Here is a 24548-nt window from a genome sequence, read left to right on the forward strand (position 1 = left end):
TTTCGTAAAGGCAACTACAGTGGTCTCAGACAGTTTGGTAAATTCTAGATTGGTGAATGGAACAAAGGGTTGCTGTTATCAAGAAAGGCTTAAGTTCTGCAAATTGCAGTGTCTGGAAACTAGGCACATGTGAGGTGATCTACTTGAAGTATATAAGGCCTTGAGTGGTTTGAGCAAGCTCAATGCTGATGGGATTCTTCCTTTTGCTCAGATTACTCATCTGAGGGGACAAATTCAAATTCAGGAAAGACAATTGTAGAATAAATATGTGGAAATTTGCCTTTAGCCAACAGGGGGTTGATAGTTGGAACAAACTTCTATCTGTCATAGGGGAGGTCAACAACTTAAATAAGTTCAAGGCAGAACTAGACAAGCATATAGAGTTGAATGGATAGGTGAAATGGGAAGGGGTTTTTTTGGCTTGATGTTACATAAGCTTGTTTTCTTGTTTCATATGCCTCTGATAATGCTAATATGTAATATGCTGCATTCGCTATTGAAAATTTTGTCTTCTGGGACACTTTTTCCAGAATTTTTTTTTTTTTTTTTAAGTTAGACTCTAATCATATCTGTGTTGTTATGCAGGCCAAAGCATGGTACCAGAAAGGAAATCACTTGCATTTATCTCTTGGGTGTCATAGTGATATCAATAAATTGATGCAGGAATGCTGGGTTTATGATCCTGATGGACGGAAAAGACCTCAAGCAATAATGAGAGATATTAATCAGACACTTTATGAAGGTAAGCAACCTTTTTTTTAATGCTTCCTAATTTTAGAATCCTTGTATCAGCATGTTAGATTTTAATTATGAAATATGTTTATAAAAATTGCTACTGGAAGTGAGGATATCTTCACTAAAGATATTGTAGCTTTTCTTTTAACTGGGGTCCCAGCGAATAGAGAAACTTACCTAGATATGCTGCAATGATTTTTGTAAGGTAGTGTAGGATTTGGATGTAGTATGTATATTTCAGTAGATGGAACTTCAAAATCTAATAAATCATTGTTCAGGGAACATCCAGTTCACATTAAAGTCATCACATCAAAGTCAAAGAGCTGTTCAATAGTTTTGAACAGCTCAAAATAAATGGATCCTATCAAAGGGGGCTTAGAGGGGAACAGGTATCCTGTGTGTTATCAGACACTCAGCCTAAAACACTGATGGATCCAACATCTCTCTATTACAGAAGATATAGGAGAAGTCCGGTTGGCCTGCCTCCCCAAAATCCACTCATGCACACCTTCTCGATGGTAAGCCCTGTTACGTCACTTAGGTGGCAACGAATGTGTAGAGTGGTTCTCTTCAAGATGCCTGGTCAGCGTGAAGAGAAAAAGACCAAACCCTCCAGCATATGACAGCACAACAAAAAGAAATCCAAAGAAGAAAAAATTAGTCAAGAAACACTTGTCATAATGAACCGAAGACGACAAATGAAGAGGAAGAAAAACACTGACAGGGAGAAAATTGAGTATACTGAGTTATGCAAAGCCATTAGAAAGAGACTCAGAGAGGACATAAGAAGATTTAACACAAGAAAAGTAGAACAAGCATTAAGGGAAAACAAAGGATTTAAATCAACAGCCATGAGCAGTAATACAGAAAGACAAATGATACTGAAACTGAAGAATAGCGATGGTGTACTTATAAACAGCAGAGAAGGCATAATTCAAATAGCAGAAGACTACTATAGAGAATTATACAAGGAGCAAGGGAATGATGCCAGCAGTGGGGAAGATGGATTGCAAAGTAGCAACACATGCGACATACCCGATATTCTTCCTGATGAGGTAGAACATGCATTGAAGAAAATGAAGAATCAGAAAGCCCCAGGGGGCTTTCTGATTGTTAAAATTGGGAGGAAGAGACATAACACAAAAACTGGCAAGGCTCTTCACAAAATGCATTAGAAAAGGTGTGACGCCTAAGCAGTTGAATAATGCAATCATAGTTTTGCTGCATAAGAAAGGAAATAAATCAGAAATTGGAAATTATAGACCAATTAGCTTGTTATCCCACATCTACAAGTTGTTCACAAGGGTCATTACTAACAGATTAGAAAGAATACTTGATGAGAATCAACCGAAAGAGCAAGCTGGCTTTAGGACAGGATTCTCAACTATGGATCACCTTCACGTAATATCACAGCTAATGGAAAAAGCAAATGAATATAAAACACCATTATGCCTGGCATTTGTGGATTATGAAAAGGCATTTGACTCCATACAGCATAAGGCAATGTTTCAGGCACTGGAAAGACAAGGCATAGATACCCCATATATTATGATTTTGAAGAAAATATATGAGAGTGCTACCTCCTTTATTAGACTAGACAATGACAGTGGGAAATTTAAAATCAAGAAAGGAGTTCGACAAGGAGACACAATATCTCCGAAGCTGTTTACTGCTGCCCTTGAGGAAGATTTCAGAAGATTAGACTGGTCGAAGAAAGGAGTCAATGTGAACGGAGAGTACCTAAACCATTTACGATTTGCAGATGACATTGTGGTCATAAGCCATGATCCCAAAGAATTAGAGGAAAATCTTAATCAGTTATGCACAGTTAGTAAGGATTTTGGACTAAAGATGAATATGGCTAAAACAAAAGTAATGATGAACAAGTATGCCACAGAAAGGGAAATAATGATTGAAGGAGCAGTAATTGAAAAGGTGGAGTCATATACTTATCTGGGACAAGTTATTAGCTGTAATAATGATAAATGGCTAGAAGTCAAGAGAAGAATAAATTTTGGATGGATAGCATTCAGGAAATATAGTCACATACTGAAGAGCAATATCCCAGTTTTTCTGAAACGTAAAATAATAAACCAATGTATACTCCCCACCATAACTTATGGAAGTGAAACTTGGGCACTCACCAAAAGAATGGAAGAGAAGCCGAGAACTACACAGTGAAGAATGGAACGAAATATATTGGGAATCAGACTGTTAGATTAGAAGAGAAACACATGGATTAGGCAGCAAACTCAAGTAAAGGACATTCTTATCAAAACTAAAGAACTAAAATGGGCTTGGGCAGGACACATAGCTCAAAGACATGATGACTAAGAAAATAACAGAATGGTATCCAAGAGGAGCTAGAAGAAAACCTGGAAGACAAAGGCGGAGATGGATAGATGAAATTCATGAGTTTGTGGGTAGTAAATGGATGGCCAGTGCTCAAAACAGAAGGAACTGGAAAGTTGCTGGAGAGGCCTTCATCCTGCAGTGGATTGAAAATGGCTGATGATGATGATCAAAGACTAAAAGAATTTTAAATTTCAGTGAAGGTGGAGGGTTTTCCCGAAGAGTTATCCTGGGTCTTTCGGAATACATGGTATGCAGATTGGCTGGTGAATATATGTACACCTTATACAGATGTAATGAACAATAGACTGTATAAGGCATACCATAGGAACTTGTACACTATGACCAAAGTAGCTGACATGCTAAATGCAGAGGTGGGTTGGAAGCCAGTGTGATTTTGGCTATAAATGCTAGTATGAGGCCGCTACAGGTTTCCCCGGTAAGAAATTTTGACAGAGTCTGCCTCTGGCTAAATGACTCAAAATTATTAGGTGCAGACTCAGACTCTATAGCTCATTCCACTTCGTCCCATAAGTTAAGTTGAAATTGGCTGGCCAAGACCAGTGTAGTATGGTAAAATCACCATCATGCTCTTGGAGCCATTTCTGAACAGTTGATGCCTTGTGGCAATGTCACATTAAGTAACAAAAATGGATAGTGTGAGCATGAAGAGATGTAACTGGTCAACAACAATATTTAAGTATATGTGGCATTCATACATTGATCCACAAGTATCAGCGAACCTATTATGTGCTGTTAAAGCACTCCCCAATACTACCACCACCTAATAAGTGTTCATGTGTCCACTGTAACTATAGCTCTTTTTTTTTTTTATTTTTTTTTTTTTTATTTTTTTTTTAACAAACAACTGTAGGTGCAGTGAGAAAGGAGCAGTAGCAAACAAGAGTGACCCCCCCCCCCCAGTGAGATAGTAATATTATTTGCCATATAGTGCAAGGAAGCCACAAGCTTTTGCTGCACTGGGAAAAAAAAAAAAAAAAAAAAAAACAAGTAAATAAGAAAACACAAATTATATGCTTCCTTTCTCACACAGGTAAGTATCCATTTGACCTTTGAATTTGCTCAAACTGTAGGCGCCTCCGTAGCCAGGTGGGAAGGAGCAGCAGTGCGTAGCACATGCTTCTTGATTAGACCGGGGTTCGAGCCCGTCACCACCAAATACGGAGGATGCGGAAAGGTCAGGGAATGACCACTGCATATTCCCGGAACAATATGGCCTTAGTTGCTAATGCTCCAAATAACTAACTCACACTCAAACTGTTGTCAGCCTCAACTACCTGCAAGAGCAACTTGTTCTAGCTATTGACGACTCGCTAGCTAAAAGAAAACTTCCTACAATCTAATCTAAACCTCAAGCCCTGTAATTTGAATTTGACCCCTAGTTATGGAATTGTTTAGAACAGTGAGAATTCCACCTTCATTCATTTTACTAATCCCTCTCAGAGTCTTATAAATGTTAATCAGTTCACCTCTGAGATACCTGGTTGCCAAGCTCTGTAGGCCACATAATCAGTCTTTCTCCATATGATCATCCTTCTGCCGATCTTACCATTCGAGTTGCCCATCTTTGGACCCTTTCAAGAAGCTCAGTCTTTTTTTTTTTTTTTTCAGATGAGGTCTCCATATGCGAACACAGTATTCCAAATGTAGTCTTACATTTGCCTTATACAATGGGATTATGACCTCCCTATCTCTACAGGATAACATTCAATAAATCATGATAGGACACCATGGGCTTTCCTGGATGCCTGTTTACACTGTTCAGAAAAACTTCATATCCGCCTGTATTTAACTCCCAAATCCCTTTCCTCCTCCACTGTTTTTAATTCAAGTGTATAAATTATTTGTGGGTTGCTATTCCCAAGTCGGAATAAATCAATCACCTTACATATAGCAGCATTAAAATATTGCTGCCACTTCTGACCATCTTTGAAGTCTGTTCAATAGACTGAAGGAGCACTGCTTGGCGCTGATCATTATCGACTCTGCGAATCTTTACGTTATCTGCAAATTTTGACACCACACCTTCTATCCCTTTGTCGATCTCATTTATGAAAATGAGAAACAACAGTCGTCCAAGAACCAATCCTTGAGGGACACCACTCCTGATGTTACACCAATCTGAAGCATATCCCTTAATCATAACCCTCTGCAACAGCCACCCACCCAACAATCTATCTTAGAATCTTACCAGTAATCGAAACCTGTTCAACCTTATACAGTAACCTCTCATGAGGGACCGAGTCATATGCTTTGCTAATATCCAAATGTCAAATTATTCCCTAAATCCAGCTCATGAGTAATTGTGTCAAAATAGTCTACTAAGTTAGTTAAGCATGATTTACTCTTAATAAGGTCGCATTGTTTGTCCTTCAGAATATCATGTCTATCTAAATGTCCCTGGATTGCACTTGTAATCACTGCCTCTAAGATTTTTCCTACCATTGAAGTCAGATTAACCGGTCTGTAATTACCAACTTCACTCTTAGAACTGCTTTTATGTACTGGCAATACATTGGCACTTCTCCAATCCAAAGGAATCTCTCCTGAGTCCATTGATGCCCTCATAATTAACCTCAGTGGTTCAATACACTCCCTCATGCTCTTCATCAAATTACAGGTTATATGTCGCCAACTTCAGGAGCCTTATTTGCCTTTATACTCAAAGTTTTTCTAATAAACAGTCATCTGTAGTTACAACATCACTAATTTCATATGGCTCAGCCTCACTTGCATAGCCTCTTCTCAGCACAAAGGGTCTTTCTTCAGTAAAGACTGATGCAGAATACCAGTTCAATTCATCCGCAATGTCAACTGGTTTGACCAAGACTTTCCCACACCCAGTACACGAGGGTCCAATCTGATTCTCGTCTTCATCATCTTCTGTACTCCATCCATGATGGTCTGACACATTTTGTGATCTAAAATACTTCTTTGCATACCACTGTCGAACAGGTCCCACGTGACAAGCAGTAGTGTCCAAGCGATCCTTTTGTGTGATACATAGACTGCTCTTTCTCAGCAGATTAGTTATATTTTGTTTCCAGTGCCTTTTCTTCCTGTGTTTTCTCAAGTGATTCTTTACTTAAAAGGTTTCAAGTAGGAATCTAGAAAGGAAATTCGCCTTTCTTTCCTTGTTCGCATATATATATATATATATATATATATATATATGCCATTTATATGTATATATATAAATCACCCTGTGTATATATATATACACAGGGTGATTTACTACCAGTACGACAAACTTGCAGGAGATGTAGGGGGCACAAAGACGAATCGGAATCACACAGCATTGCAGGGTCCGAAATGCCTTCGTCATGCGGTAGAGGACGTTGAACAGGATGTCACGTGAACAGCGATCCCGCTGGAAGTCAGCATTTGCGAACCATTTCTGTTGAAGAAACCGAGTAGCAAAAGTCCTCCGGAGTGGATAATCCGCAGGCTCCAATGATTGGACGCGTTGCAGATGGTATGAACTCATTTGGTTTGTTGACAGTATCCTCCATACAGTGGATTGGGAAATACCCAATCGTTGGCCTATCGCTCGAGTACTCATACTCTGATTGCCTTCTGCAAGACGTAGGACATTCTCCTCATTGTCTGGCGTCCTCATCATTCGCTCTCGTGAAACAACCAGTCTCACGTAACCTTCTGTGCACACGTGCAAAAATCGTATGATGAGGAGCACGCCTGTGCGTGAAACATTCCTGGTACAAGCGCAGAGCGGCGCGCCCGCTACAGTCCGCAGCTACATACGCGAGGTGCATGTCAGCCAGTTCAACATTTGAATACTCGTCCATCCTACTGCCTCAGGAACCGGTTTGCAAATGCTGACTTCCAGCGGGATCGCTGTTCACGCGACCTCCCGTTCAACGTCCTCTACCGCATGACGAAGGCATTTCGGACCCTGCAATGCTATGTGATTCCGATTCGTCTTTGTGCCCCCTACACCTCCTGCAAGTTTGTCGCACTGGTAGTGAATCACCCTGTATAAACCATACGAAACGAACTAACTTTCAACTGCTTGGTCACTAGTGGCACCGTTCCTCCACATGGCGGGGCTGTAACCTGGGAGAAGAAAATCACTCTGCCAGGGCTGAAAGGAGCAATGATGGGCATAAATAGTCATACCACTTGTGGATCTCATGATTCAAATCTCTCTACCAGAGATGGCATTTAGTACAAAAAAGGAGCCGAAAACCCTGCTCCTCTTTTTCTCGTATTACATTCCTTGAATTGACTATCCTTTGAATAAGCTCTCCACATTCTTAATTCAGAAATGTCATGAAAATGTGGTGGGCCCTTCAAAAATGGTTCAAAGATTAAATTTGGAGACCTAGTGGAGATGAGTGAGTATAAGCACTTAGAAAGACTATTAAAAATATCGACATTTTGTGGAATTTCCACAAAGGTTATCCCTCATGCCACTTAACTCCTCTAAAGGGGTAATAGCAGAGTGGGATCTCCTTAATATATCCAAGATCATTTAGGAACTAAGTGATCAAAATGTAATACATTCTAAAAGAATAGTCATTAAGAAAGATGAAACACTTACTCCTACTCAGACAGTCATTCTGACATTTAAAACACCAATTCTGCCATCTGTTCAAGCTGGATATTTAAGGTGCAAAATTTGACTTTACATTCCAGGTTCAGTCTGGTGTTTTAAATGCAAAAATTTGGACACTTTCAAGCAGTCAGGAGGGGTGTAACCACCTGTGCCTCCTATGGTTTGAAAGACCATGTTCATGCAGACTGTATACCACTGAAATGCAATGCTGCCCAAACTGTCAGGGAAATCACTTGGCATACTCAAAGAAGTGCATCCAGTGGCAGAGAGAAAATTCAAAGTACAAGGTCGAAAATAAGGTGCCATACCAAGAAGCAAAGAAAAACAATTTTTAGTTTCTAATAAATCGATCTCTGTTGTACAAAAAAACAATGGTCCATAACAGTACAGACTGATTGTTCAGTTAAACCAAACATCTCAATATCTGATTGGGCAAGATCAGTCCTCTCTTCACTAAAAGAACAGCCTATCCAACAGCATGCAACTCACTCTGTAAATACACCACTAACAATACTGCCAGGTAAAAACACTGTACACTATCCAGTAAGGCAAATAAGCTCTGAAAGAGATATTAAAAAATTCAGTACTTACACCATAGACATAGACAGAAAATCACACAAAGATGAACCACTCCTGAAATTCATGTAGAGGAGGACGTGGATATCAGCAGACATATATTCCCGAAAAGAGAAAAAACAAGAATAGACAGGTGCAAATAATCAATATCCTGAAAGTCGAAAGACACCTGATAATCCCCAATAATGTGTTTTCCTTGTTCAGTGGAGCTGTCTTGGACTCCAAGTAAACTTAGATGATATGTATAATATAATTAGCAAATATTAGCCTTCTGCTCTTTGTCTACAGGAAACAAATCTGATCCTTCAAATATGAGTGTAAAACATTGCATAGAAAAAAATAGGAACAACCAGGGGCGGCTCGTCCATAGGCACTGCAGCACCCCCAGCTATTTAAATCTATATATATAGTGAATGGAGTTATATGAAATTTTGTGAAGAACAATGCAACGCAATGAATGTTTTTATTAACAGGACCCACATATAGTATGCGCATCCTCTATTTCCAGTAACCATTTCAATAATAAACGAATAAAAACACTAAATCATTTCCAACTTTGAAGTTTAATTAACTGTAAGCCTCACTACATTTTGAATATCTGGTAGTTGGTTGCCATTGGAAACTTGCCAATATATATTTTTTATAGGTGAAACGAATCAGTCACTGTAAAGCGTGCAGTGCAAATTTCATCGTTGACCATGATGGGTGTGTAGCCACAATGTAGTGTCTTTTTGTTATTCGCCCGAATTCCCATTAAGTAACTAAATAATATCAGTGTTAAGTCAATACTCAACATTCAACAGTGTAATTATGTGATTACAGCTTAATTGTGAATTGAGCTTGAACTTGATAAGTTGAGATTATGAGGTTGATGTGTAAGTAAAACATTATTTCTACGACACATGATTTTGTGAAATTTGATTCGATCATAGCTTCCATGCTTCCCCATGAAGTAAATCATGTGACAGTGAATAAACTTCAGCAACTTAGTTTTTCAATTATCTCTCCAAGAAAAAAATGCGATTAAAAAAGAAGGCTGCCCTACACCAAAGATTCAAATTTCTCAGCAGGAAATAAGTAATAATAAGAAATATATTTGCAGTTTTAAAACTGAATGGTACCAAAGGAAAAGTTGGCTTTGTGGTTGTGAAGTTAAAAATGCATTGTTTTGTTTTCCATGTTTACTGTTCAGAGGTGACTTGACGTGGACAAAAAGTGGCTTTACAAACATAAACAGAATGAAAAAAAAAATTCTAAAACATGATAGTTTGAAGAAACATTCATAATGTGATTTCACTATTGCTTTTAGAAAGCGTAAATATTAAAGAACAGCTTAGTGAAGTCTACAGACTTTCGATCTGCAAACATAGCAGAAAAGTTACTAAGAATTGTGAGATATTATATTAAAATAATAGTCTGCATTAAATTTTGTGGACAGTTTGAATTTCTTTTACATGGACATGACGAAAAAGACGATTCAGAGGATTAATAAATTTCGCATTAGATTCCAATTTAAAGAACCATTTAGAAAGTAATGCAGCATTTCAAAAACTATTCAGAATGATATTCTTGACTGTTTGCTGCAAATATGCTGGAATGAAATAAGAAGAGAAATTAAAGAACCTTCATTCGTAGCTGTTATGGCTGATGACACAACAGATGTTTCAGAACATATACAAATGGTAATTGTTCTGAGATATGAACTGAATGGAGACATTTTTTGAATTTTTGGGGTTTTTTCACTCCGGAAAACCGAACGGCAGACGGAATATTGAAGTGCATTCTAGATCAGTTAGATATAATCCTCGAAGGAAATACTCAAAAACTGGTTGCTCAGACATTTGATGGCGCAAGTGTGATGAAAAGCAAGAAAGGGGGAGTTCAGGCTAAAATAAAAGAAGTGTTCAAAAATGCACATTTTATTCACTGCTATGCGCACCAACTGAATCTGATGATGAGAAATGCAGCAAGTGGTACCCGAGATTCAAGAATATTCTTTTCGAACCTCATGTCGATACCAACATTTTTTTAGAGATCACCACAGCATCTCTCTGTTCTTAGAAAGCATATGGGCAGCCATGTTGCCTGACCTTCCTCTACTACAGTGGTTTTCAATGTTTTTTTAATAATGGCACTCCTAAGTAATTTATTTTATTTTGCAGCACCCTTATTCAATTTTCTGCCTGTTAGATCTGATTCTCTCCGTGTGCGTGCGTGCGTGTGTGTGTTATATAATATATATACTCGTATATATTTAATATTAAAAAATATGTTATATGGTAGTTAATACAATAATATAATTATAAAAATTACATTTCATAATGCAAATTATATATATATATATATACAGTGTATAATGATTTTATTCTTTATATAGAGGTACTAAGTAAACATCAATTATAGATCACCACAAAATTAAAAGATACTGTACACCTTTTTGTAATGAAATAAACATATAAATTTAAAAAAATAAGTTTAAGTAACTTAAACCCAAATTACGTGGCACCCCTAAAATTTTGTTGCGGCACCCCTGTTGAAAACCACTGCTCTACAAGATGGAACTTGTAGAGCAGATACAAAGGTTGGCAGGGTTGTTAATGACAGTAATGGCAGTGTGCTACTGCAACAGGATCTGGATAATTTGGGCAGATGGGCTAAGAAGTGGCAACTGAAGTTTAACCTTGACAAATGCAAAGTACTGCATACGGGTAGAAGTAACCCCAGAGAAACATACCAACTGTGTGGTACTACACTTAAGGTGGTAGAAAATGAAAAAGACCTGGGAGTAATTGTGCAGTCAGATATGAAGTTTTCTGAGCAATGCAGACAGGCTGTCAGGGCAGGTGATGGGGTTTTGTCAATGATATATAGGAATTTTGCTAGCAGGGAAAAGGAGGTGATTGTCCCTCTGTATAAGGCAATGGTCAGGTCACGTCTTGAGTACTGCATACAGGTCTGGAGGCCTCATTTTAGGAAGGATGTAGATTTGCTTGAGCGTGTACAGAGAAGGGCAACAAGATTGGTGAGGGGAATGAAGGGATCCTCTTACCAAGAGAGGCTTAAGTTCTGCAAATTGCAGTGGCTGGAGACTAGGCACCTGTGCGGTGATCTAATTGAGGTGTATAAGGCATCGAATGGGTTGAGCATGCTGAATTCTGATGGGATCCTTCCACTAGTTCAGATTACGAACCTAAGGGAGCATAAATTCAAATTAAGAAAAGACAGATGTAGAATAGATGTGCGGAAATTTGCCTTTAGCCAGCAGGTGGTTAATTGCTGGAACAAACTTCCATCTGTCGTTGTGGAAGTTGATAGGTTAAATAAATTTTAGGAGGGAATGGTGTGATTTTTTTTTTTTTTTTTTTGATTTTTTTTGGCTGATGCTGCATAAGCTCATACACTTGCTTTCTTGCATCACATGCCACTACTACTACTTCAATATACGCACTGTGAACGACATTTATGAAAATTTAGAATCTTTAAAAAAGTGCATGGAGAAAGTACAAATGACAGCAAACACAGATAAGATGATTTCAGAAGCAACTGGAATTTTGCACATCTAGAGTAATGAAAAATTCAAGTTCTGGTTAGAACTTTTCCATCAGATAATGCCTCACGTGGAAGTTATTTATAATCAAATGCAATCTCAAGAAATTGAAGCAATTAAAATACATGAATATATAGGAAACTAAGAATGCCATTCTAAAAATTAGGAATTCAATGTACTGTGAAAATCCTTCAAAAACACTCATGATTGAAGCAAAGGAAGTATGCCACTATACAGGGTGTCTCAAAAATATTGGTACAAACGTTTAGGGGAGGTAGGTAACATCTAAAGGAATGTGAATCGCATAGGAACCCATAACCGGAAACATCACGGGAAAGTAGTAGCAGAAGCACAGGAAGCAGAAATAACACAAGACAGTAATTAGTGGAAAACATTTATTTGACATAATATTAACAATGGAGTACGAGATGGATGCATTTCATGATGTTACAACAGATGCTCGAAGGTTCCACCATGAGACGCGATGCATGCGTGACACCGACGCAGCATGGATTGGCAGACACGGTCAAACACACCTGGAGTTTCTTTGTCAGCAGCAGTGCAGACGAGTCTCGCCACGAGATCCATTTCCGTCTCCACAGGCAATTCATACACGATAGATTTGAGAGCCTCCCACAGAAAGAAATCAAGGCTTGATAAATCAGGTGAGCATGGGGGCCAGGCAATGGATTCACCACGGCCAATCCATCGACGCCCAAAACGCCTGTTCAAATGGTCCCAAACACATCTTCCATAATGAGCAGGAGCCCCGTCATGTTGAAACCAAATGTTGCGTCTCACATTTGCTGGAACATCGTCAAGTAACCCTGGTAGAACTTGTTCAAGAAAGATCCGATATTTAGCGGAGTTCATACGGGATGGTAACATGTATGGGCCAGCTAAACAGTCACCGACCATACCTGCCCACACATTTATTACGAAGTGATGTTGTGCCTCATGGGGGCGCACACCAAGTGGGCCCTCTGCTAATCCATACACTAGGTGCATGTCTGCCAGCTCATAGTTCATATATCGATGCATGTTCTTCATGCGGCGACTACTGCTTGAATGAGTAAACCAGAAATTTTCCCTCTCGCGAACTGATGAACAGCGTCGTGTACTGACTTACGGTGACGTTTCCGGTTATGGGTTCCTATGCGATTCACATTCCTTTAGATGTTACCTACCTCCCCTAAACGTTTCTACCAATATTTTTGAGACACCCTGTATAAATGTTGACGTAGGTGAAAGATATTCTTTTACAAAGCAATTAATTGTTGCTAAATTGTTTAACAAGAAGTTTGTTATTTTTTGTATGAAAATGCCCATGGAAGAGGTACGGGAGCCTACTGAGGCATATCCTATGATTGAAAGAGAAAAACGTCTTATGGAATTACAAGTTTTCTATAGCGGACATGATCTACACGATTCTTGAAAGTTAATTGACTTGCTGAAATTTATCTAAGAAAATAATCTAGCTGAAGTTCTTGGTGAACTTACAAAACTCATAAAAGTTCTTTTGACCACCGATGACTACTTCAGAGCCCAAATGCTGCCATTTAACATTAAAAAGAATAAAAACATTTTTAAGGAGCACTGTGAATCAGGAATGGCTAAATTTTCAAGCAATGCTTTCAATAGAGTAAAGCTTGGTCAACAGTGCACCAAACTTGAATGAAAAAGTTATTAATCTATTTTCAACAAATAAAAACCGAAGAATGGATTTTGTTTTTAAATAAAATTTCAAGTCTGTTAATGGTAAATGTCTAGGTAATGTTTTGTAGTATTTTTGACTTGCTTATTATTATTACTGTATATGTCTACATGTCTTATAACCAAGGCAATTTAATGTAACTTTAAGACACACACCCCAAACATCAGAGTCATGAGCTGCCACTGGGAACAACTCCAATACATCTCATGGAGGAGTAGCATTACTAATACACTCCAGGACACTCTTTAGACCTATTCCTTTGTGCCTGCAGAGGAATAAGTCTTTAGAAGCAGTTGCTGCTCGAGTTGTGATTGGGCATCCATTTTTGAGCGATCATGGGAAAGTTTGTACGATGCCCATCTTCCTTTTGGTATTCATCTCCAAGAGCTACTCAGAGAACTTAATATCAAGGTAGACAATGTTGCTCAAACACCGAAGCAGCCCATTCCATCCTGGCATGCGACTTTTCCCTTAAAAAATGGGGAAAGTCAGACACTCCATCTGTCTACCTGCAGCTCTATTCAGCACACCGAGCTGAACATTCTGATTTCACACCAGTTTACACAGACGGCTTGAAGTCAGGATTATATGTAGGTCTGCTGTTCTGTTTCCAGATATCACTATATCAGCAGATTCTCCTTGAATGCAGTATATTTACTGCAGAGCTGCATGATATAGAGTTAGCCTTAGGTCACATTAGTAAATGCCAGTACCAATGATTCATTTTATATTCTGATTCTTTGAGGGTCTTTCAGGCTTTATTATTGGTGAGATATAATCCACATCCAGTTCTGTCTCAAGTTCAGCAGAAGATCCTCTCTCTCTCTCCCCTATGAACATGAATATGATATCCACTTCTGCTGGATTCCCAGCCACATTGGGATTAGGGGAAATGATTTGGCTGATACTGCAGCCAAATCTCCAATTTCCACTAATAATTGCTGCCTGTCAGTCCCCTATACAGACTAAAAGCAAATAATACACCAAAAGATACACTCCCAATGCCAAGATTCATGGAATAGACAGACTACAAATAAATTACATTATATAAAGCTTGTAATTGAACCATGTCAGTCTATTCTGCGCAGGAATCATAAAGAGGGGTTGTTTTTACTTGGATCGACATAGGACACAGTCATTTGACACATTTGTATTTGCTGAGGGTTGATGACCCTCCTATGTGTGAGTCCTGTGACACAGTTTTATCTCTAAGACATTATTTTAATTGAGTGCCCAGATTTTAATGATAGGCATTTTACCACATTTAACTATCTAACTGAGCCTTATACGCTCAGCAGATTTTATCCGACAATGACAACATGTCAGCTGTTTGTATGACTTATTTATTTATACACATGTATATAAAATAACGCATATATTTTTAGAATATATACCTCCTTTTAAACATATATTTAAGATATAACCTCTTTTAAAGTTACCAGAATATATTTTTACCTTGTCTTGGCACATAATAGCCATTGCTGCTAATGTGCCAACAACATATAAATCTTAACTTCCTGGGACACATAGAACATGGTCAGGGGAAAACTTTTTGATACTTCCTTATACAATTTTCATTTTCTTGTTTAATATTGTTATTCATAGTCTGAATTATGTTATAGTATAGTACGCCAATATAGTATACTATTATGTTATAATATATAGTAAAATTAACGTTAAATGTTCAAACTTGTCTTTGTTCTTTCATTGATTTTATGTTGTTGTTGTTGTTGTTGTTTGTTTGGTTTTTAGGAGCATTAGCAACTAAGGCCATATTGCTCCGGGATATGCAGTGGTCATTCCTTGACCTTTCCGCATCCTCCGTATTTGGTGGTGACGGGCTCGAACCCCGGTCTAATCAAGAAGCGTATGCTACGCACTGCTGCTCCTTCCCACCTGGCTACGGAGGCGCCATTGATTTTATGAACTGCCAATTTAATGACCTCTCAGTATGATAACCATTTTTGTTTTATTTCCCTGGGGAATTGCTATAAAGAGCTTTAACTTTTGAAGCATGTGTGCACACATTGGCTGCCTTTGGTTAAATGTGTAACTAGACTGCTAGAACAGTGACAAACTTTGATAATTCTGCTTAAAGAAGTTAGAAGTGGTGATAAAAGCAATATGTGCACATTCAGAATTACTGAATTGAAAAAAAAACAGCAAGTAATCACTGCAAGTGGTACTGACTCGTGTTGAAATGCAGTCCTTTCATAACTCCAGAATTGGAGTTATGAAAAGATAAATTGAGAACTGGAGTAAAAAGAACCGAATTTCAGACTTCTGGTAAAGGAAATAAATAGGCCAAGCAAGCTGATAGTTCTAATTTTATCATCCTCACACATAGTGTGTGTGTGTGTGTGTGTGTGTGTGTGTGTGTGTGTGTGTGTGTGTGTGTGTGTGTGTGTGTGTGTGTGTGTGTGTGTGTGTGTGTGTGTGTGTTCTTGCTTGAATAAAGCACTCTGCTTTTAAATGTTAGGCTAACCATTGAAAATTCAAACATAATTCTTCAATCCAATATGTTGTATCCATGTGCTGAGGTCATTCTTGTGGATATGTTGAAGAATATTACATGCAAATTTATTTTGCTAATGTTTTCAAATCTTCCACTTCCATTTTTTGGAAAGTGATTTCCATAGCAGACTGAACCAGATGGGTGATTTTGCCTTAGTTGTATTATAGGCATTTCTTCTGCCATGGTTGTTTTGGAGAGTCTGAAACAAGAGAATATTTTGTTCTTTTTCTCAGTGAGGAGGTATATTATGGCTACATGTAACTATGTGGTGGGCAAGTTCCCATTGAAAAAAAAAAAAAAAAGATTTCTTATAAATGCTGAGGTAGCACAAATTTCATAAATTGGTAGTGTATCATTTTCAAATTTAAAAATTTTTGCTGACAAGTTTCCAGTACTTTGTTGTCATTAAAGATGAAGCAGTAGATGTTTTGCAGCATCAGTTCTATCTGTTTTTTAAATATGAGAACCTACCAGATGCTATTGTGAAAGAAGAAAGAACTTATGTATAGTGGGACTTAGGTGGGGAACTAAGAAGTGCATAAGGATCTTGAAATATAACAAATTATCCTTAAGTCATGCTTGGTGTTTTAACAATTTCTTGTAATAATGTTGAGTGTGAGAGAATGACTCTCATCGACCGGTGCAATACCACCATTTTGCTTATTGGATACTTGAAGTGGTGAAACCCATGTTTATTCTCTAGAGCAAAGTTTCCGGCATCCTCCCCTCCATACTTTACTTTCAACCCATGCACGGTACTAAGTACTATAGGTTTTGATACCTTTCGTGTTTGGGGTTTCCATAAAAAAAAAAAAAACCTGCAAGGAGATTTGGTTGAGGTATTTGTGGCTTTAATGGATTGAGTAAGCATGATGCTGATTCTGTCTTTCCTCTTTCTCAGACTAGTCACATGAGGAAGCATAAATTTAAATTGAGGAAGGATGGTTGCAGATCAGATGTGTGGAAATTTTCCTTAAGTCAGCAGGGTGTTGATTGTTGGGAACAAACAGTTTTGTGCTGAGAAGTGGGTAGTTTGAAAATAAATTCAAGGAAAAACTACATAGACTGTTAGAGGGAGATGGTTAGGTGATGTGGGAAGTTGCTCTTTTTTTCTTTTCTTTTTTTTCAGTGATGCTGTGTAAGTTTTCTTTCTTGCATCAATTGCTATGTAATAGAATATCTAAACAGAAATCCAAAAACTGAAAAATGTTAGATAAGTTACTGTTTAAAAGCATACTACACTATAAACCAGCATTTCTCAAACTGTGTTCTGTGGAACACTAGTTTTCTGTGAGATGTGAACAAGTGTTTCGCCAAAAATTCGTAATTAACAATTAAAGAAATAAAATAAATAAATTTTGCATATTTGTAGCATACACCACTTTTGTATCATTATAATTTTTAACATTTTTTTTTTTTAGTTATTAATTTACTGGCATAGACTAATAATCAAATAGACTGCAGAATACTTTATTTTGGCGGGCTTTGCATAGAAAAGCATGTATAGAGGTAATGCCATCTACGAAAAAGTAGCGATGTAGTGGTTTAATATGCCATTCGTATACAATTCAGCCTGGAGTACATGGGTTGAAGGTGAAGGGGAAGTGAACCAATATCATAACTAAACTCACTTCCTTGTATAAATTTTTTTTTGATAATTTCAATATTTTCTGATAATCAGTATTTCGAAATATTATTATTAAAATAAATGACCATTGATTTGTGGTTGAAAAAAGGAACTTTAAAACGAGAAGCAATCTAGTATTGCAACTGTAGTCAACGAAAATGAAACAATATTGTCATACATCAAAGTGAAGATGAACAATCGCAGCCTTTTGTTCCCCAAAAATCCGAAGTGAAAAAACAGGAACAAACTAATAAAAGACGAAAACGAAAGTATGATGACAGTTATTTGAATTTCAGCTTTACATAGTGGTGGACAAAAAAACTGCATCACTTGTGAATTTTGCAAATAATGTGTTTTGCGCTGCATTGTGGGTTGCAGAAATGTTCGAAATGCATTTGTTAGATGGGATATATATCTCTGTGAATGAAATCCAATGAAAAGACTCCACCTGATATACTTAATTGCCATAAATATCTTCCCAAAGGTAAAATGCATAATTAATGGAAATATGAGAAATCATGCAAATGGAAATCATGACAACCAAACATACATTTTATTGCATTTAAGTGTTCAAACTGAAATGACAAGTTAACGTAATATCAGCAAAATAAGTCCTCAATATTTTGTTTTTCCTCCTCGAGCTGCAATTACAGCTTTGAAACAATCTGGCATAGAGTTAATCAACTTCTGGATATACGGTTGCCCAATTTCGTGGTACCGCACCCTTACAATGCTCTCCTGCAGCTGAATCTTACTTGACTTCTGAGCAATTTTAGACAACATTACATACCAGCAATTTTCAATAGGGTTCAAATCTACACTGTTGCCGGGCCAGTCCAACACTAATGCCATCATTTCTGAGGTATGACTGCACCTTAAGGGAGAAAAACAAGGGAAAACATTGGTATAAGTTTGTTTTAAGCCTTGTGAGACAAGAGGACAAACTTATCATTAAATCTAAATAGCATAAAACTCATCAATTTTGCAATGTGGCAAGGTGCTGAGTCCTGTTGAAAATTTCAGTTTTGGACGTCTGTGTAGTGATCCCTAATAACGGGTTTCAGGCACTCCTCCAAGATAGCAGTGTATGTTTCTGCATTCACCGTTCCAGTAATAAACTTAATTCGCCCCAGAGTAACAGAGCAACAGCTACACTTTTTTTCTTGGTGTCAATTGAACATATGGAGTCATGCTTACACTTCCGCAAAGCAAGATACTAATGAGTATGTGTAGTAGTAGTAGTAGCAGTGGCATTTGATGCAAGAAAGCAAGTGTATGAGCTTATGCAGCATCAGCCAAAAAAAAATCACACCATTCCCTCCAAATGCCTGTCCAGTTCCTCCTTAAATTTATTCAACGTATCAACTTCCACAACGACAGATGGAAGTTTGTTCCAGCAATTAACCACCCGCTGGCTAAAGGCAAATTTCCACACATCTAATCTACATCTGTCTTTTCTTAATTTGAATTTATGCCCCCCTTAGGTTCGTAATCTGAACAAGTGGAAGGATCCCATCAGAATTCAGCGTGCTCAACCCATTCAAGGCCTTATATACCTCAATCAGATCACCGTGCAGGTGCCTAGTCCCCAGCCACTGCAATTTGCAGAACTTAAGCCTCTCTTGGTAAGAGGATCCCTTCATTCCCCTCACCAATCTTGTTGCCCTTCTCTGTACACGCTCAAGCAAATCTACATCCTTCCTAAAATGAGGCCTCCAGACCTGTATGCAGTACTCAAGACGTGGCCTGACCATTGCCTTATACAGAGGGACAATCACCTCCTTTTCCCTGCTAGCAAAATTCCTATATATCATTGACAAAACCCCATGACCTGCCCTGGCAGCCTGTCTACATTGCTCAGAAAACTTCATATATGACTGCACAATTACTCCCAGGTCTTTTTCATTTTCTACCACCTTAAGTGTAGTACCACACAGTTGGTACGTTTCTCTGGGGTTACTTCTACCCATATGCAGAACTTTGCATTTCTCAAGGTTAAACTTCAGTTGCCACTTCTTAGCCCATCTGCCCAAATTATCTAGATCCTGTTGCAGTAGCACACTGCCATTACTGTCATTAACAACCCTGCCAACCTTTGTATCATCTGCAAACTTCGACATTAAGCCTGATATATCTTCATCAATATCATTGATAAATATACAAAACAAGTGGACCTAACACCGAACCCTGTGGGACTCCACTAATAACATTAGTCCAAGAAGAGCAGCACCCATTGATTACCACCCTCTGTCTTCTCCCACTTAACCATCCTTTTATCCATTGTAGCAACTTACCCTTAATACCATTCTGCTCCAATTTGTACAATAGTCTTCCATGCGCAACAGTGTCAAAAGCTTTCCTGAAATCCAAATATATGATATCAAAATTATTTTTTGCATTCAGTTCCTTTGTAACCACATCATAATATCCTATCAAATTTGTCAGACAAGACTTTCCCTTAACAAACCCATGCTGTGTCTGAATTATTGCTGCAGTCTTGTCTAGATGATCCTGCAATGCATCTTTAACCAGTGACTCCATTATTTTACCCGGAACAGAAGTTAAACTAACTGGTCTGTAATTATTCGTGTCACCCTTCAATCCCCCTTTGTGAATTGGGGATACATTTGCACATCTCCAATCCGTGGGAACCTCTCCTGAGTCCAAGGATACTCTCATAATTATGGCTAAGGGTTTGCTTAGTTGCTTTGCCGCCTCCTTTAATATAACTGGATAGATCCCATCCACCCCAGGTGCCTTTCTTATGTTTAACTTCAACAATTTCTCCTCCACTTTGCTTTCAGTTATTACAAAATCATTAAGTATCCTGTTACAATTTGATAACCTTCTGCCATTTTCAAACCTTAATAATTCCTCATGTGTGAATATAGTTGCAAAATACTCATTCAGTTTGTTTGCTATCTGAGCAGGATCATCAACAGTTGAACCATCGATGTCAAGTGGACCAATCAGATTCATCCCCTTCCTTTTAGAGTTTATATAAGTAAAGAAATCCTTGCTGTTTTTCTTAGCATCTTTTGCCAAGGATTTCTCATAATCTGCCTTCGCCTGCCTAACCTCCTTTGTCACCTGATTACAGACTAGCTTATATCTGCCATAGGCTTCTGAGTCGCTTGATAATTTATATGCATCCCATGCATTTTTCTTCTCTATTACGAGTCTCATTAGTTCATTAGATAACCATTTAGGCCTAAACCTTGAACAATATTTCTTAATAGGTATGAAATTTTTAGTAGCTTCCACGATTAATTCCTTGAATGCTTCCCACTTAGAATTTACTGTTGGTAACATCGTCAGTTTATCCCACTGTACAGAATTTAAAAACTGTCGGAGACCACTGTACGGAAGCAAAAACCCTTTCCTTTACCCCTGATGGTAATTAAATCTTTTAAGTAAATCCCACATCAGTACACTGTGATCACTGCCACCTAGTGATTCCTTTATCTGCAAATTTTTAATACACGAATGATCACTGCTGATAACCAGATCAAGAGTATTACTCTCTCTGGTAGCCTCTCGAACATGCTGCTGCAGAAAAGAATCATCCAATAAATCCACAAAAGTCTGACTTGTGTGTGAGTGACCAACCCACAAGTTCCAGTCAATATCTGGCAAGTTAAAATCCCCCATTATAAGACATTCCGATTTAAGAGCCCACTCTATTTCTCTGTACAATTGTTCATTGTACTCATTCGAGTCATTAGGCCTATAACACACTCCTACTCTTATTTTTGCTTTCGCAGTGCTTATGTCACACCAAACTGACTCAACAGTGCACTGTTCATTTATATCAACTGGATGCACTTCTTTTGATTTTATGTTTTTCTTAATTAACAGCATAACACCTCCTCCCTTTCTATCCTGTTTATCCTTTCTGTACACATTGTACTCCCGAAATTCCAGTTCCGCATTCCTTATATCTGTGTTACACCACGTCTCTGCTATCCCAACAATATCCGCCTTTGATGTCTTGACCAACACTTCAAATTCATCAAATTTATTTACTATACTTTTAGCATTGGTATACATGCAAGCATACATGCTCCTACTCCTATTCTTTGTTACCCTAACACATCCCATATACCCACCTATTTCAGGATGACTGCCATCCGTCCCTGAAACCCCCCACGCTCCAGGTCGCTACTTATTCTAATAGAATTTTTGCAAGAATCACCTTCACCTCTGCCTACGGCTACTGTTAAACTATTAGTACTTGTATCCCCCCAAGCTAGCAGTTTTCCGACCCACCTAATACTGCCTCGATAGCATCAGCAAATATTCTTGCACTCTTTCTATTATACCCTTCCAACACCATATTTATAGAAACGGCTGATGCAATACCTTGCAATTACTGTCTGATTCAATAAAGTGTTATATGACACAATACCTTTTACTTTGCTACAAACAAAATGACTGTAATCAAACAATATCTTATATATTTCACTACAAATGTTACTTTTTTTAAGGTGGTGTAGTTTTTTTGTCCACCACTTTGTTGGAAATATAGATGCTCCTGGTGCACAGTGTGTCGTATGTAATAAAATATTAGCAAATAGTTCTTTGGCTTCTGCTAAACGTTTGTTTCGTAAGTGTTCTGTAAATATATTGTGAGATGAAAAGTGTTCTGTGACTAAAATGGTTTGGGAAACTCTGCTGTAAACAATCTTATTGTTGTATTTTAATATAAAATTCTTTTTTTTTTTTTTGCTGAAAATTTAATTTCTAGTGCAATTGGACTTTAAAAAACCTCCTGCTTTTTCTAAAAATCTGTTTTCCTCCTTTCTTGGGAAGCACAACTGCATTTTACAAAAAAATCTGTATTTTTGTGGCTCAAAATCCTCATTTTCTCCTGCTTGCAAATGTCTGATCTCCAGCTTTTTGAAAGTTAGAAGCTGGCAGCTATGCATTATTTTGCTGAATCGAGGACCTGTGCATGTGCACTCATCATCCCTTTGTACCTGACTGCCTGGCTTTTATAGCTTACTAGACCTATGACAATGTCTCTGATAGGGCAGTCAAAACTTTGGATGATGGCAATGAGGTCATATCTGATGAACTGGCCTCTCAGTTTTTATTGTTAAGTCCCCTCTTGTAAAGTGCACTTTACAGCGTTATATGAATTTGAGTTTTTCAATAAAATAAATTAGAAGTTTGAAAACCCTGTATATAAATGTCCATTTATGACTGCTTCTGTTTTTAATCATTCTTTCCTTTTATCACTATTATAACTAATCTCTACTGCCATATTACTCCAGTTTATACAAAAGCAAATGAACTATACCAAAAATCTTAAATAAATTTAAGTGAATTTGTCAGGATTATTGTTTGTGGCACATTTCTTTTTGTGAACCTTATAGTAGCATTTCACATCTTATGATTTCTGTATTATTCTTGTCAAGCTAATTCTGCACTATTTCTTTAGCTCCATAATTTTCCTCTGTCACAGGTCAAAATAATAGATGCCTGGGTATGTATTTTCCATGTAAATATTAAAATATTTCATCGGTGAAATAATATGTATAAATATTAATTATTTAATTACTAATAAATTTACATTCATTAAGAAAAAGGATATTCTTATCACAAAAAGCAACAGTTTTGCTTACAGTCATTGCATATGAATCTAATATGAATCATGCTAAATATTTTTTTATCAGATAAGAACAACACTGAAGAAGTATTAATTTTTTTTGTTTCTTTAATACAGTATATAATTCAAGAAGAAGCCATTCGTATGCAACAGTGTATCCCCAAAATGTATCTGGCTCTAGAGATACATCACCAGTAAAATCTCCACATTCACCTAAAGCTCCATTATCACATTCGAGGGACAATCAGCTTTACAAAAATAGTTTCTTGAAGAAAGCTTTTGAGCGAATGATGTCAAATGTGAATAATGGAAATTTTTCTTATGATCCGCTTTCATCTTGCAGTACTTCAAGTGAGAAAACTATATCAACAATAATTACAAGTCAGAGTGATGGTCTAACTGTTGGAAGCCTTGTTAACTTGAATGAAAGGTATGCTATATGGGGGCAAGTAGAAAAGTAAATAATGGACAAGGCAAAGTATTCTTATTTTGGGTGTAAATTTATCTGCCACAACAAATAGAGACTTAAATCTCCATTTTCTCTGAATACAAATAAATAAAAAGTGCATGAAAAGATATATTAAGCTGATTATAGCTGTCTTTCTATATATTTTTTTAAACCCTTTCTATACCTTAAGTAGGATGACTAGCATATCTAGAGTTTAACTTGGGAAATGAAGTAGAAAAATATTGTTTTTGGCCAGTTTAGCTACCTTTATATTAATAAAGGTAGCTAAACTGGTTTAGCTTAAATTAAAAGGGTTTAGCTTAAATTACCAATAACTAAATGCCAAAAATGAAAACGCCCGCAATTCAGAAGGTTAATGTAATACGCTAATATTTCAAACTACAACTAATCAAAGTACTGTGAGAGATTGACAGTTTACAGTGCCAACCATAATATACAGGGTGTTTCAGTTAAACGTTTCAGAACTTCTAAGAGGGGTAGGGTACATCCTGACAACTCGAAATCATATAGCAATGTGGGGTCGGAAATGCTTTCCTGAAGCGGTGTTGTACACAGAAGCACCATAAAGAAAAGAGACCGTAAGTGAGAAATCGTTTTAATAATACATGAAAGTGTTGTTTTCCGATGAGGCATCCTTCACAAGGGAAGGAATTTTCAACACGCATAACGACCATATCTGGGCGGTCGAGAACTCGCATGCAATACGACATCGTGCAGCACAGATTCGATTTTCGGTCAATGTATGGGCCGGTATTATGGGAGATCACCTCATCGGACCTTACCTGTTACCGTGTCGTCTAACCGG

General features: G+C 37.6%; 1 protein-coding gene across 1 annotated transcript in view; it reads left to right on the forward strand.

Moving 5' to 3' along the window:
* Window positions 1–24548, forward strand: part of hop (tyrosine-protein kinase hopscotch) — a 215831-nt gene that overhangs the window by 148132 nt on the left and 43151 nt on the right. The window contains exons 12-13 of the mRNA XM_090380791.1: window positions 586–742; window positions 23392–23704. Coding sequence (XP_090236917.1) covers window positions 586–742; window positions 23392–23704 — 470 coding nt within the window. The remainder of the gene's footprint in view (window positions 1–585; window positions 743–23391; window positions 23705–24548) is intronic.

Source organism: Mastigoproctus giganteus, chromosome 9, assembly GCF_048544385.1.
Source record: "Mastigoproctus giganteus isolate SK-2022 chromosome 9, ASM4854438v1, whole genome shotgun sequence".
NCBI classification, from domain to species: domain Eukaryota; kingdom Metazoa; phylum Arthropoda; class Arachnida; order Uropygi; family Thelyphonidae; genus Mastigoproctus; species Mastigoproctus giganteus.